At 36.6% G+C, this 12,077-nt stretch overlaps 2 protein-coding genes across 3 annotated transcripts in view; both read right to left on the bottom strand.

Moving 5' to 3' along the window:
* The window catches only part of LOC142341507 (protein farnesyltransferase/geranylgeranyltransferase type-1 subunit alpha-like), a 351,573-nt gene that overhangs the window by 69,456 nt on the left and 270,040 nt on the right, over positions 1 to 12,077 (bottom strand). The window lies entirely within an intron of this gene.
* LOC142341505 (uncharacterized) overlaps positions 10,461 to 12,077 on the bottom strand; it is a 126,834-nt gene continuing 125,217 nt past the window's right edge. For both annotated transcript variants that reach the window (XM_075392484.1, XM_075392485.1), the window contains one exon: positions 10,461 to 10,973. In XM_075392484.1, the coding sequence (XP_075248599.1) occupies positions 10,756 to 10,973 (218 nt within the window). In that variant the 3' untranslated portion in view covers positions 10,461 to 10,755. The remainder of the gene's footprint in view (positions 10,974 to 12,077) is intronic.

Raw genomic sequence — 12,077 nt, 5'->3', positions numbered from 1 at the left:
GTCAGTTTCCGATTAATTCGAATATTTAATTTTAAATAATTTTTAAAAATAGGTCTTCTTGATTAGGTCTTAGAGTTCTCCAAATTGAACCAAACTTGGTATGGAGTATCCTCTGTGTAGGTAGAGTGTAGGAAAAAAAGAATTTTTGCTATAGTTTGTCTAGGAAAAAAGTTAGTATTTCATACGGAACTTTTCGAATTTCTCGAAAAAGGAATTTTAAAAATAGGTCTTTTTTATCGGATCAAGAAGTTGTTCAAATCAAACCAAAAGTGATATGGAATATCCCCAGGGTATATAGAGTCTACAAAAAAAAGAATTTTTGCTATAGCTTGCGTAGGAAAAAAGTTAGTTTTTCGTACGTCAGTTTCCGATTAATACGAATATTTAATTTTAAATAATTTTTAAAAATAGGTCTCTTTGATTAGGTCTTAGAGTTGTTCAAATCAAACCAAACTTGATGTGGATTGTTCCCAGTGTTCCTAGAGTGTAAGGCAAAAAGAATATTTGATGTAGCTGGTGTTGGTGCAGAAGTTATTTGTTTTAAGTGTTGCTTGGTTTTTTTTTAAAAAAAATTAAAAATATAGAGTTAAAAATGGGTGGGACGCCTTTCGGGCGTCAAGATTTTTCGGTGCTCTCCCTTCCCCCTCCCCTCGTTCCCTCGCCCGTGTTTTCGTCTCTCGTTCGTCTCTCGCTCGTGTCTCGCTTTCTCTCGCTCGTTTCTCGCTCGTCTCTCGCTCGTCTCGCGTTCTCTCGCTCGTTTTTCGCTCGTCTCTCGCGTTGTCTCGCTCGTCTCTCGCTTCGGTGTTTTGGTTTGAGTCTATGATGTGTGTTTATGATGTGTTATATATGTTTATGTTGATTTTAGCTTTCTTGAATGAGTGTCAAAAAAAGTCTTATCTTATTAGAGGTTCATTTTATTCTTAATGCTGATAGATAGACACCTTGAATAATTTTGCTCACGCCAGCAAAAAACGATGTCTACTATTAGTATAAAGATGTTCATGTTCCTCACGTTAAAAAAAAGACTTTAAATATCTGGATTTGTGGAGTTTTGGAACCCTCTCTGTCTTCAGCTTCAAGGATCTGCACTGCACCCCAGCAGGTAATATTTTTTTCCGTCTGGTGAACGCACGAAAGTCTGGACATGAACGCACGATGGTCTGGACATGAACGCACGATGGTCTGGACATGACCGCACGATGGTCTGGACATGAACGCACGAAAGTCTGGAAATGAACGCACGAAAATTTTTCGTGCGTTCATGTCCAGACTTTCGTGCGTTCATGTCCAGACCATCGTGCGTTCATGTCCAGACCATTGTGCGTTCATGTCCAGACCATCGTGCGTTCATCCGTGTTTCCAGACCGTGTAATTTTGAACGCACGACACCCCCTTCGTGCGTTCATTTCGGTCTGTACATATCTGGTTTCGGTCTGGGACCTCATCCTGGGTGGCAAAGAACAACCATGTTCAATCAGCTAGACGCAGCTGATGAAGAAAAAAGTGGCTGAAATCAAATCCCTTTGTACACGTTGTTTTTTTGTTTTTTGGCTTTTTTGGTTTCTCTAGGCGCTTTAAGAGCAAAAGAAAAGAATTTCAAGTTTTAATGAACGAGGCTAATTTATGTTTCATTTAACCTCGATTTCAGGATGTCCCAACCTTTACTTGGAGTCAAAAACTTGTCTAGGTGAAAATTAGCTTGTAATTAATTCCCAATGAAGTAAGTTTTGTACCAGAAGTCATACGAAATTGTAGATACAGTTCAGTCCAAAACATTTGCGAAGCAGAGAAAAATTTTATGTCTGAAATAATAATTGATGGGAGTACGGAAGTAGATGCCCGAATAAACAGAGTGCAAGACGAAAAGAGTTTTTGATATAGCTTGCGAGGGAAAAAAGTTAGTTTTTCGTACGTTAATTTCCGATTAATTCGAATAATTAATTTTAAATAATTTTTAAAAATAGGTCTTCTTGATTAGGTCTTAGAGTTGTCCAAATTGAACCAAACTTGGTATGGAGTATCCCCTGTGTAGGCAGAGTGTAGGAAAGAAAGAATTTTTGCTATAGTTTGTCTAGGAAAAAAGTTAGTATTTCATACGGAACTTTTTGAATTTCTCGAAAAAGGAATTTTAAAAATAGGTCTTTTTTATCGGATCAAGAAGTTGTTCAAATCAAACCAAAATTGGTATGGAGTATCCCCAGGGTATGTAAAGCGTAAAACAGAAAGATTTTTTTGGTATAGCTTGGCTAGGGAAAAATTTAGCTTTTCATACGGAAATTTCTTATTATTTCCGTAAAATTTTGAATAAGTAACTTTAGAAATAAGTCTTTCTGATTAGGTCATAGAGTTGTCCAAAGTGAACCAAACTTGGTATGGAGTATCCCCAGGGTGTGTAGAGTGTAAAACAAAAAGAATTTTTGGTATAGCTTGCCTAGGAAAAAAGTTAGTATTTCATACGGAAATTTGCGAATTTCGCAAATAACGAATTTTGAAAATAGGTCTATTTCATTGGGTCAAGGAGTTGTCCAAATCAGACCAAACTCGGCATGGAGTATCCCAAGGGTATCGATAGTGTAAAACAGAAAGAATTTTTGGTATAGCTTGGCTAGGGAAAAAATGTTAGCTTTTCATACGGAAATTTCTTATTATTTCCGTAAAATTTTGAATAAGTAACTTTAGAAATAAGTCTTTCTGATTAGGTCATAGAGTTGTCCAAAGTGAACCAAACTTGGTATGGAGTATCCCCAGGGTATGTAGAGTGTAAAACAAAAAGAATTTTTGGTATAGCTTGCCTAGGAAAAAAGTTAGTATTTCATACGGAAATTTGCGAATTTCGCAAATAACGAATTTTGAAAATAGTTCTATTTCATTGGGTCAAGGAGTTGTCCAAATCAGACCAAACTCGGCATGGAGTATCCCAATGGTATCGAGAGTGTAAAACAAAAAGAATTGTTGGTATAGCTTGCCTAGGAAAAAAGTTAGTATTTCATACGGAAATTTGCGAATTTCGCAAATAACGAATTTTGAAAATAGGTCTTTTTCATCGGGTCAAGGAGTTGTTCAAACCAAATTAAACTCGGTATGGAGTATCCCATGTGTAGTTAGTAGGTGAAACGGAAATAGTTTTTGGTATAGCTTGGCTAGGAAAAAAGTAAGTTTTTCATACGGAAATTTCACATTATTTCCGTATAATTTTGAGTAAGTAATTTTAGAAAAAGCTCTTTTTGAATAGGTCTTAGAGTTGTTCAAATCAAACCAATCCCGGTATGGAGTATCCCATGTGTAGTTAGAAGGTGAAACGGAAATAGTTTTTGGTATAGCTTGCCTAGGAAAAAAGTTAGTATTTCATACGGAAATTTGCGATTATTTCAAATATTTAATTTTTAAATATAGTATTTTTGATCGGGTCAAGGAGTTGTTCAAATCGAACCAAACTCGGTATGGAGTATCCCCAGGGTATATAGAGTCTAAAACAAAAACAATTTTTGCTATTGCTTGCCTAGGAAAAAAGTTAGTTTTTCATACGGAAATTTGCGAATTTCGCAAATAACGAATTTTGAAAATAGGTCTATTTCATTGGGTCAAGGAGTTGTCCAAATCAGACCAAACTCGGCATGGAGTATCCCAAGGGTATCGATAGTTTAAAACAGAAAAAATTTTTGGTATAGCTTGGCTAGGGAAAAAGTTAGCTTTTCATACGGAAATTTCTTATTAATTCCGTAAAATTTTGAATAAGTAATTTTAGAAATAAGTCTTTCTGATTAGGTCATAGAGTTGTCCAAAGTGAACCAAACTTGGTATGGAGTATCCCCAGGGTATGTAGAATGTAAAACAAAAAGAATTTTTGGTATAGCTTGCCTAGGAAAAAAGTTAGTTTTTCATACGGAAATTTGCGAATTTCGCAAATAACGAATTTTAAAAATAGGTCTTTTTCATCGGGTCAAGGAGTTGTTCAAATCAAACCAAACTCGGTATGGAGTATCCCCAGGGTATGTAGAGGGTAAAACAAAAAGAATTTTTGCTATTGCTTGCCGAGGAAAAAGTTAGTATTTCATACGGAAATTTGCGATTATTTCAAATATTTAATTTTAAAATATAGTATTTTTGATCGGGTCAAGTTGTTCAAATCGAACCAAACTCGGTATGGAGTATCCCCAGGGTATATAGAGTCTAAAACAAAAACAATTTTTGCAATTGCTTGCCTAGGAAAAAAGTTAGTTTTTCATACGGAAATTTGCTATTTTCGCGAATAAGGAATTTTAAAAATAGGTCTTTTTCATCGGGTCAAGGAGTTGTTCAAATCAACCCAAACTCGGTATGGAGTATCCCCAGGGTATGTAGAGGGTAAAACAAAAAGAATTTTTGCTATTGCTTGCCTAGGAAAAAAGTTAGTTTTTCGTACGTTAATTTGCGATTAATTCGAATAATTAATTTTAAATAATTTTTAAAAATAGGTCTTTTTGATAAGGCCAAGGAGTTGTTCAAATCAAACCAAACTCGGTATGCAGTATCCCCAGGGTATGTAGAGGGTAAAACAAAAAGAATTTTTGGTATAGCTTGCCTAGGAAAAAAGTTAGTATTTCATACGGAAATTTGCGAATTTCGCGAATAAGGAATTTTGAAAATAGGTCTATTTCATCGGGTCAAGGAGTTGTCCAAATCAAACCAAACTCGGTATGGAGTATCCCATGTGTACCTAGATTATAAAACAAAAAGAATTTTTGCTATAGCTTGCGTAAGAAAAAAGTTAGTTTTTCGTACGTTAATTTCCGATTAATTCGAATAATTAATTTTAAATAATTTTAAAATATAGGTCTTTTTGATAAGGTCAAGGAGTTGTTCAAATCAAACCAAACTCGGTATGGAGTATCCCCAGGGTATGTAGAGTGTAAAACAAAAAGAATTTTTGCTATTGCTTGCCTAGAAAAAAAGTTAGTATTTCATACGGAAATTTGCGAATTTCGAGAATAACGAATTTTGAAAATAGGTCTATTTCATCGGGTCAAGGAGTTGTCCAAATCAGACCAAACTGGGCATGGAGTATCCCAAGGGTATCGAGAGTGTAAAACAGAAAGAATTTTTTGTTTAGCTTGCCTAGGAAAAAAGTTGGTTTTTCATACGGAAATTTGCTATTATTTCCGAATAATTTTGAATAAGTAATTTTAAAAATAAGTCTTTTTGATTAGGTCTTAGAGTTGTCCAAATTGAGCCAAACTTGATATGGAGTATCCCCTGTGTAGGTAGAGTGTAAGCCAAAAAGAATTTTTGCTATAGCTTGTCTAGGAAAAAAGTTAGTATTTCATACGGAACTTTTTGAATTTCTCGAAAAAGGAATTTTAAAAATAGGTCTTTTTTATCGGATCAAGAAGTTGTTCAAATCAAACCAAAATTGATATGGAATATCCCCAGGGTATATAGAGTCTACAACAAAAAGAATTTTTGCTATAGCTTGCGTAGGAAAAAAGTTAGTTTTTCGTACGTCAGTTTCCGATTAATTCGAATATTTAATTTTAAATAATTTTTAAAAATAGGTCTTCTTGATTAGGTCTTAGAGTTCTCCAAATTGAACCAAACTTGGTATGGAGTATCCTCTGTGTAGGTAGAGTGTAGGAAAAAAAGAATTTTTGCTATAGTTTGTCTAGGAAAAAAGTTAGTATTTCATACGGAACTTTTCGAATTTCTCGAAAAAGGAATTTTAAAAATAGGTCTTTTTTATCGGATCAAGAAGTTGTTCAAATCAAACCAAAAGTGATATGGAATATCCCCAGGGTATATAGAGTCTACAACCAAAAAGAATTTTTGCTATAGCTTGCGTAGGAAAAAAGTTAGTTTTTCGTACGTCAGTTTCCGATTAATTCGAATATTTATTTTTAAATAATTTTTAAAAATAGGTCTCTTTGATTAGGTCTTAGAGTTGTTCAAATCAAACCAAACTTGATGTGGATTGTTCCCAGTGTTCCTAGAGTGTAAGGCAAAAAGAATATTTGATGTAGCTGGTGTTGGTGCAGAATTTATGTGTTTTAAGTGTTGCTTGGTTTTTTTTAAAAAAAAATTAAAAATATAGAGTTAAAAATGGGTGGGACGCCTTTCGGGCGTCAAGATTTTTCGGTGCTCTCCCTGCCCCCTCCCCTCGTTCCCTCGCCCGTGTTTTCGTCTCTCGTTCGTCTCTCGCTCGTGTCTCGCGTTCTCTCGCTCGTCTCTCGCTCGTCTCTCGCTCGTCTCGCGTTCTCTCGCTCGTTTTTCGCTCGTCTCTCGCGTTGTCTCGCTCGTCTCTCGCTTCGGTGTTTTGGTTTGAGTCTATGATGTGTGTTTATGATGTGTTATATATGTTTATGTTGATTTTAGCTTTCTTGAATGAGTGTCAAAAAAAGGCTTATCTTATTAGAGGTTCATTTTATTCTTAATGCTGATAGATAGACACCTTGAATAATTTTGCTCACGCCAGCAAAAAACGATGTCTACTATTAGTATAAAGATGTTCATGTTCCTCACGTTAAAAAAAGACTTTAAATATCTGGATTTGTGGAGTTTTGGAACCCTCTCTGTCTTCAGCTTCAAGGATCTGCACTGCACCCCAGCAGGTAATATTTTTTTCCGTCTGGTGAACGCACGAAAGTCTGGACATGAACGCACGATGGTCTGGACATGAACGCACGATGGTCTGGACATGACCGCACGATGGTCTGGACATGAACGCACGAAAGTCTGGAAATGAACGCACGAAAATTTTTCGTGCGTTCATGTCCAGACTTTCGTGCGTTCATGTCCAGACCATCGTGCGTTCACCAGACCATCGTGCGTTCATGTCCAGACCATCGTGCGTTCATGTCCAGACCATCGTGCGTTCATCCGTGTTTCCAGACCGTGTAATTTTGAACGCACGACACCCCCTTCGTGCGTTCATTTCGGTCTGGACATATCTGGTTTCGGTCTGGGACCTCATCCTGGGTGGCAAAGAACAACCATGTTCAATCAGCTAGACGCAGCTGATGAAGAAAAAAGTGGCTGAAATCAAATCCCTTTGTACACGTTGTTTTTTTGTTTTTTGGCTTTTTTGGTTTCTCTAGGCGCTTTAAGAGCAAAAGAAAAGAATTTCAAGTTTCAATGAACGAGGCTAATTTATGTTTCATTTAACCTCGATTTCAGGATGTCCCAACCTTTACTTGGAGTCAAAAACTTGTCTAGGTGAAAATTAGCTTGTAATTAATTCCCAATGAAGTAAGTTTTGAACCAGAAGTCATACGAAATTGTAGATACAGTTCAGTCCAAAACATTTGCGAAGCAGAGAAAAATTTTATGTCTGAAATAGTAATTGATGGGAGTACGGAAGTAGATGCCCGAATAAACTTCCACTTATTGACACCATAGTATTTGCCTTAAATTTAAAAACTTTGGATTTCTTGTGACAATTAGTGTTGTGAATATAAGGCAAGCAAGAAAATAAACGAGAAATGTACGCCAGAAATGTAAACAATCAAATCTAAACTGCATGAGTAAGTGAGAAAACATAGCGCAGATAGTATAGCACTGGTTCTCTTAATCTAAGGATACCTGTTTCGAGCCCCAATTTTGCCAAACCTTAGGACGCAAAATAGTATTCTGATGCATGTACCTTGAGAAAAGAACTGTTTCAGGGCAGTTTTGAGACGAAAGAGCCCAATTTCGACAAAGATGACTTTGATATGAAAAAAATGATTAACAAAACGCACTAATTGGTCCAACTGTTAGGTCGTAGCAAAGCCAGATTTTGTCATTGATGAACTCACTTGACATCTATTGGCCGGCAGCCAGCTGACAAGTTTTATCTAGCTTTTTTTCTGGCAGAGTAAACTTAGACATCTCATGACAGCAATATTGTGAATCGTTGCGTGTTACCTGGCAAAAAGTCTATTGTTGAAAAATCTGACTGATATGAGTAATAAAATTTTTTTGTCTTATGTTTTTTTTTATTTTAGTCGTGCTGTTATTTTGCTCAACTATTTATTTCAATGTTTATCAATTGTTATAAGTGTTTTTACATTGAAGACATTTGATTACAAAATTGATATAATTTCCTTTGTCTGGAAACAGAAAAGTTCGGGTGCAGTATATTAAGGTCAATTTGCGATGTGATGACTGCATTTCTGTTGCAATTTTGCGATTCAGACTGCTCGCAAAATGCGTGTCTTCTTCTGTAAGCTACAAATCAATTTGATGAAACAAAATCATTCGAATTAAAATTGTTAGAAAACAAAATTGCCTCATTTAGTTGTTCCAAAACAAATTATTCGAATTTGCTTTTCTCTCTGACGCTCTGGCCCATTATAGAGAAAATTCAGGAAACTTCGCCAGAGTTTCAACAACAATACTGGTATCTAGATGATGGTGTCTTGGTGGGCCCAGAGGACGATCTCATTAGATCTTGGGATCTTCTATGCAAGCTCGGACCTGATCGCGGCCTCCACGTCAGGGTCGATAAGTGCGAACTGTGGTCCACGATAGATTTAGACAGACTGGATATAAGAATAAAACGAAATGATATTTCGGGCCTTGAGGTTCTTGGAGCTGCGTTAGGAACCCCAGAGTTTGTCTGCATGAAATTTAACGAAAGGATAGGGAAAATAGGGGTACTTTTCGATAATTTGGACTATCTTGATGACCCTCAGTGCGCCCTAGGTATCCTGCGCCACTGTATTGGGTCCCCCAAAATGGTGTATTCATTGCGTTGTCAAACGCCCCCAAGTCCAGTTATTAAATCCCTAAAAGATTTTGATGCCCAACAGCGCGAAAAACTTGAGAATATCCTTGGAACTGTTCTTCCAGAAGAATCCTGGACTCAAGCAACCCTGCCCATAACCCTTTCAGGGTTGGGTGTTCGCCAATGCCAAGACCAATATAAAGCATCATACGTTGGTTCTGTTCTCTCCTCTGAAGATCTTGTTTCGAAAATAACCGGTGAAAGCCCAAAAAACTGCCAAGTTTTTCAGGATCTTTATTCCAGTATAGCACAACTGGACATTTCAAACCTCTCGCAAAAGACGATTCAGCATGCTCTTGATAATGAAAAATTTCATGGTCTTAAAGAGAATCTAGCTTGTGAGAGAGAAGCCGCCCGACTTCTCTCATTGTCTGTTCGTCATGCTGGAGCTTGGTTGTCTGCTCCCCCATTCCAGCTCTTGGGCTTCATATGGCACCAAATGAGTTTAGAATTGGTGCAAAGTACAGGTTGAGTGTCCCTGTCTACGACGCCGAAAGGAAATGCCCGTTCTGTAAAGCAGGAGTTCTTGACATCTATGGCGATCATGCCATTGCGTGTCACGGTTGAGGAGACGCAATGGCAAGACATGGCCGGATTCGAGATAAAATAGTGTCTGCTTGCTCATCTGCGAGTCTCTCACCAGTAGTGGAAAAAGAGAACCTAATTCCAGAAAACCAGACACGCTCCGGAGACATCTTTGTCCCGACTTGGAAAGCGGGGAAACCTGCTGCATTTGATGTAACTGTTACTTCGTCGCTGCAATCCAACTCTCTCACTAATGCGGCTACAAAGGCAGGATACGCACTTGATGCCTCAGATGAAAGAAAATATTGTATCCACGACAATAACTGCGCAAAAATGGGAATCACATTTGTTCCCCTTGCAATTGAAGTCCTTGGCGGGATAATGGTTCCTTCCAAGCTTAGGGGTTGTCTGTAGCTTTCTGTAAACTAATGCAATCCTTGTCAATCACCGCTATTCGGGGATCAGCGGAAATGTTGCTGGCACGGGCTCCCTAGTAGACTATTTTGCTTTTTAGGTGCTCGACCGCTCGGAGGGGAGATGGTTGATCCAGTACTGTTGCAATCATTGTCGACAGATATGATCAAGGGATCTGCCTCAATGATTTTGACACGCTCTTTATGGCCAGATTTAACCAATTCAGAATAAGAAGAGTCTAGATTGGTCCTTTAATGATGAGTCGCCAAAACGATTGCAACAAACGGGAGCCTTATCAATGTGCAGTTCTAGTATTTTTATTCTTACCTGACCAAAGTGGGGAGAATAAAAACATACATTTTACATGTGAAAAATAAAAAATGACGATGAAATGAGATTCATAAACTGTTGATCTGTCGTATTGACAACCACCGTTTTGATAACCAAGTTAATTGACAAAAATGTGTCAATAAAAGAAATTTAAAACTTCCCTGATTTCATTGAATTCCAATTATCAATCAAAATAAATGTGCAAAGATCTTGTATGCAAAGATCTGACTGTTGAGTAAAAAGTGAAGTTTGTTGTTGCGTTTTCAAACCATTATCAAACCATTATTCACTGTTTTTTCTTCCCTCTTAAACTTTACTCTTTTCATATTTTAAGTAAGGGTACCAACGTGGGGAAAAATCAATTTCTCGGTCCCCGATTGAGTAATTACTTTAAACAGTATTTTTCACAAACCTTCTGTTCCGGCGTTTCTCGCGAAACAAATCAGCAAAAAAATAACACGCAGAAAATTTAATTAATTCAAAAATTATTACTAAATCATTATTCGATTGTGCAAGATCAGATGAATTTATCACACGAAATAAACGAAAACTGTTATTTTTAAAGGCCCCTTTTGTGTTAATCGGCCCAGTCCTTTTGTGCGCTTAACAGTCTTGAAGAGAATATATTTTTGCAGCACACGAAAACCACAAAAATTTTTCGAAAACATTTTAAATTTCGTAATTTCAACCTTGTCGTATAGTCACAGTCATCATCAATTAGTCATTCGTTGCAAATTTAATTGCGGAACTCAATACGAAGGCGAGGCTGTCTTTCTCTGGTAATTCTTTCCGGATCGTTTGTTGTGGCCGGAGGAGGTGCCAGTGGAAGTGTGGGTTGGAGCGGGTGTCGAGTTGGGGGAGGGGGAGGAGGATAGGTCGTTCAGGGTGAAGTTAGACAGCATGCTGTCTCGTCCTCCCCTGTCACTTGCCCCGTCACTTGTGTCATACACGCCAACGCTACCTCCTTCTAAAAGGGAACCCAGTGCCAATTGCATAATAATGACAAAAGCTTAGAGCAAGAGAACATTTTTTGCAAAGATATTCAAGATAACTCGGTTTTAAGATATTCAAGATAGCTCGGTTTTAAAAAGATATGCCAAAACTTGCGACACAAAATATACAAATTGAACAGGTTTTTTGTATGATCTTATAAGACGAATTTTTATCGTGTAAGATCTTATAAGAAGAATTTTTATCGTGTAAGATCTTATAAGAAGAATTTTTATCGTGTAAGATCTTATAAGAGGAATTTTTATCGTGTAAGATCTTATAAGAAGAATTTTTATCGTGTAAGATCTTATAAGAAGAATTTTTATCATGTAAGATCTTATAAGAAGAGTTTTTATCGTGTAAGATCTTATAAGAGGAATTTTTATCGTGTAAGATCTTATAAGAGGAATTTTTATCGTGTAAGATCTTATAAGAAGAATTTTTATCGTGTAAGATCTTATAAGAAGAATTTTTATCGTGTAAGATCTTATAAGAAGAATTTTTATCGTGTAAGATCTTATAAGAAGAATTTTTATCGTGTAAGATCTTATAAGAGGAATTTTTATCGTGTAAGATCTTATAAGAAGAATTTTTATCGTGTAAGATCTTATAAGAAGAATTTTTATCATGTAAGATCTTATAAGAAGAATTTTTATCGTGTAAGATCTTATAAGAGGAATTTTTATCGTGTAAGATCTTATAAGAGGAATTTTTATCGTGTAAGATCTTATAAGAGGAATTTTTATCGTATAAGATCTGATAAACGTCTTATAAGATCTTATAAGAAGATGCATCCCCTTACAGCCTATTAGCAAGATGCTTTTGTCAGAAATTTGTCAGATCTTACACGATAAAAATTCCACAATCACTGGGGAATATCCAAATAAACGCTAAAACAAACGCTGAAAACAGCTAAAATCAAGGCTTTAATTAACCGTTGAATTTATGTAAGATCAAGGCTAAAAAATGCTAATATACGCCAGACGTAAGTGTTGTTTACAACGATGTCAGAAGAATTTACGTAATTCAAATTCCATTTTACCCAACGTCATTTTACCCAATGCCGTTATAATCAACCTGC

Source organism: Convolutriloba macropyga, chromosome 6 (genome assembly GCF_964194025.1).
Source record: "Convolutriloba macropyga chromosome 6, txConMacr16.3, whole genome shotgun sequence".
Classification (NCBI taxonomy): Eukaryota; Metazoa; Xenacoelomorpha; order Acoela; family Convolutidae; genus Convolutriloba; species Convolutriloba macropyga.
Note: the sequence above shows the minus strand (reverse complement) of the source record. Positions and strands in the feature narration are given on the sequence as shown.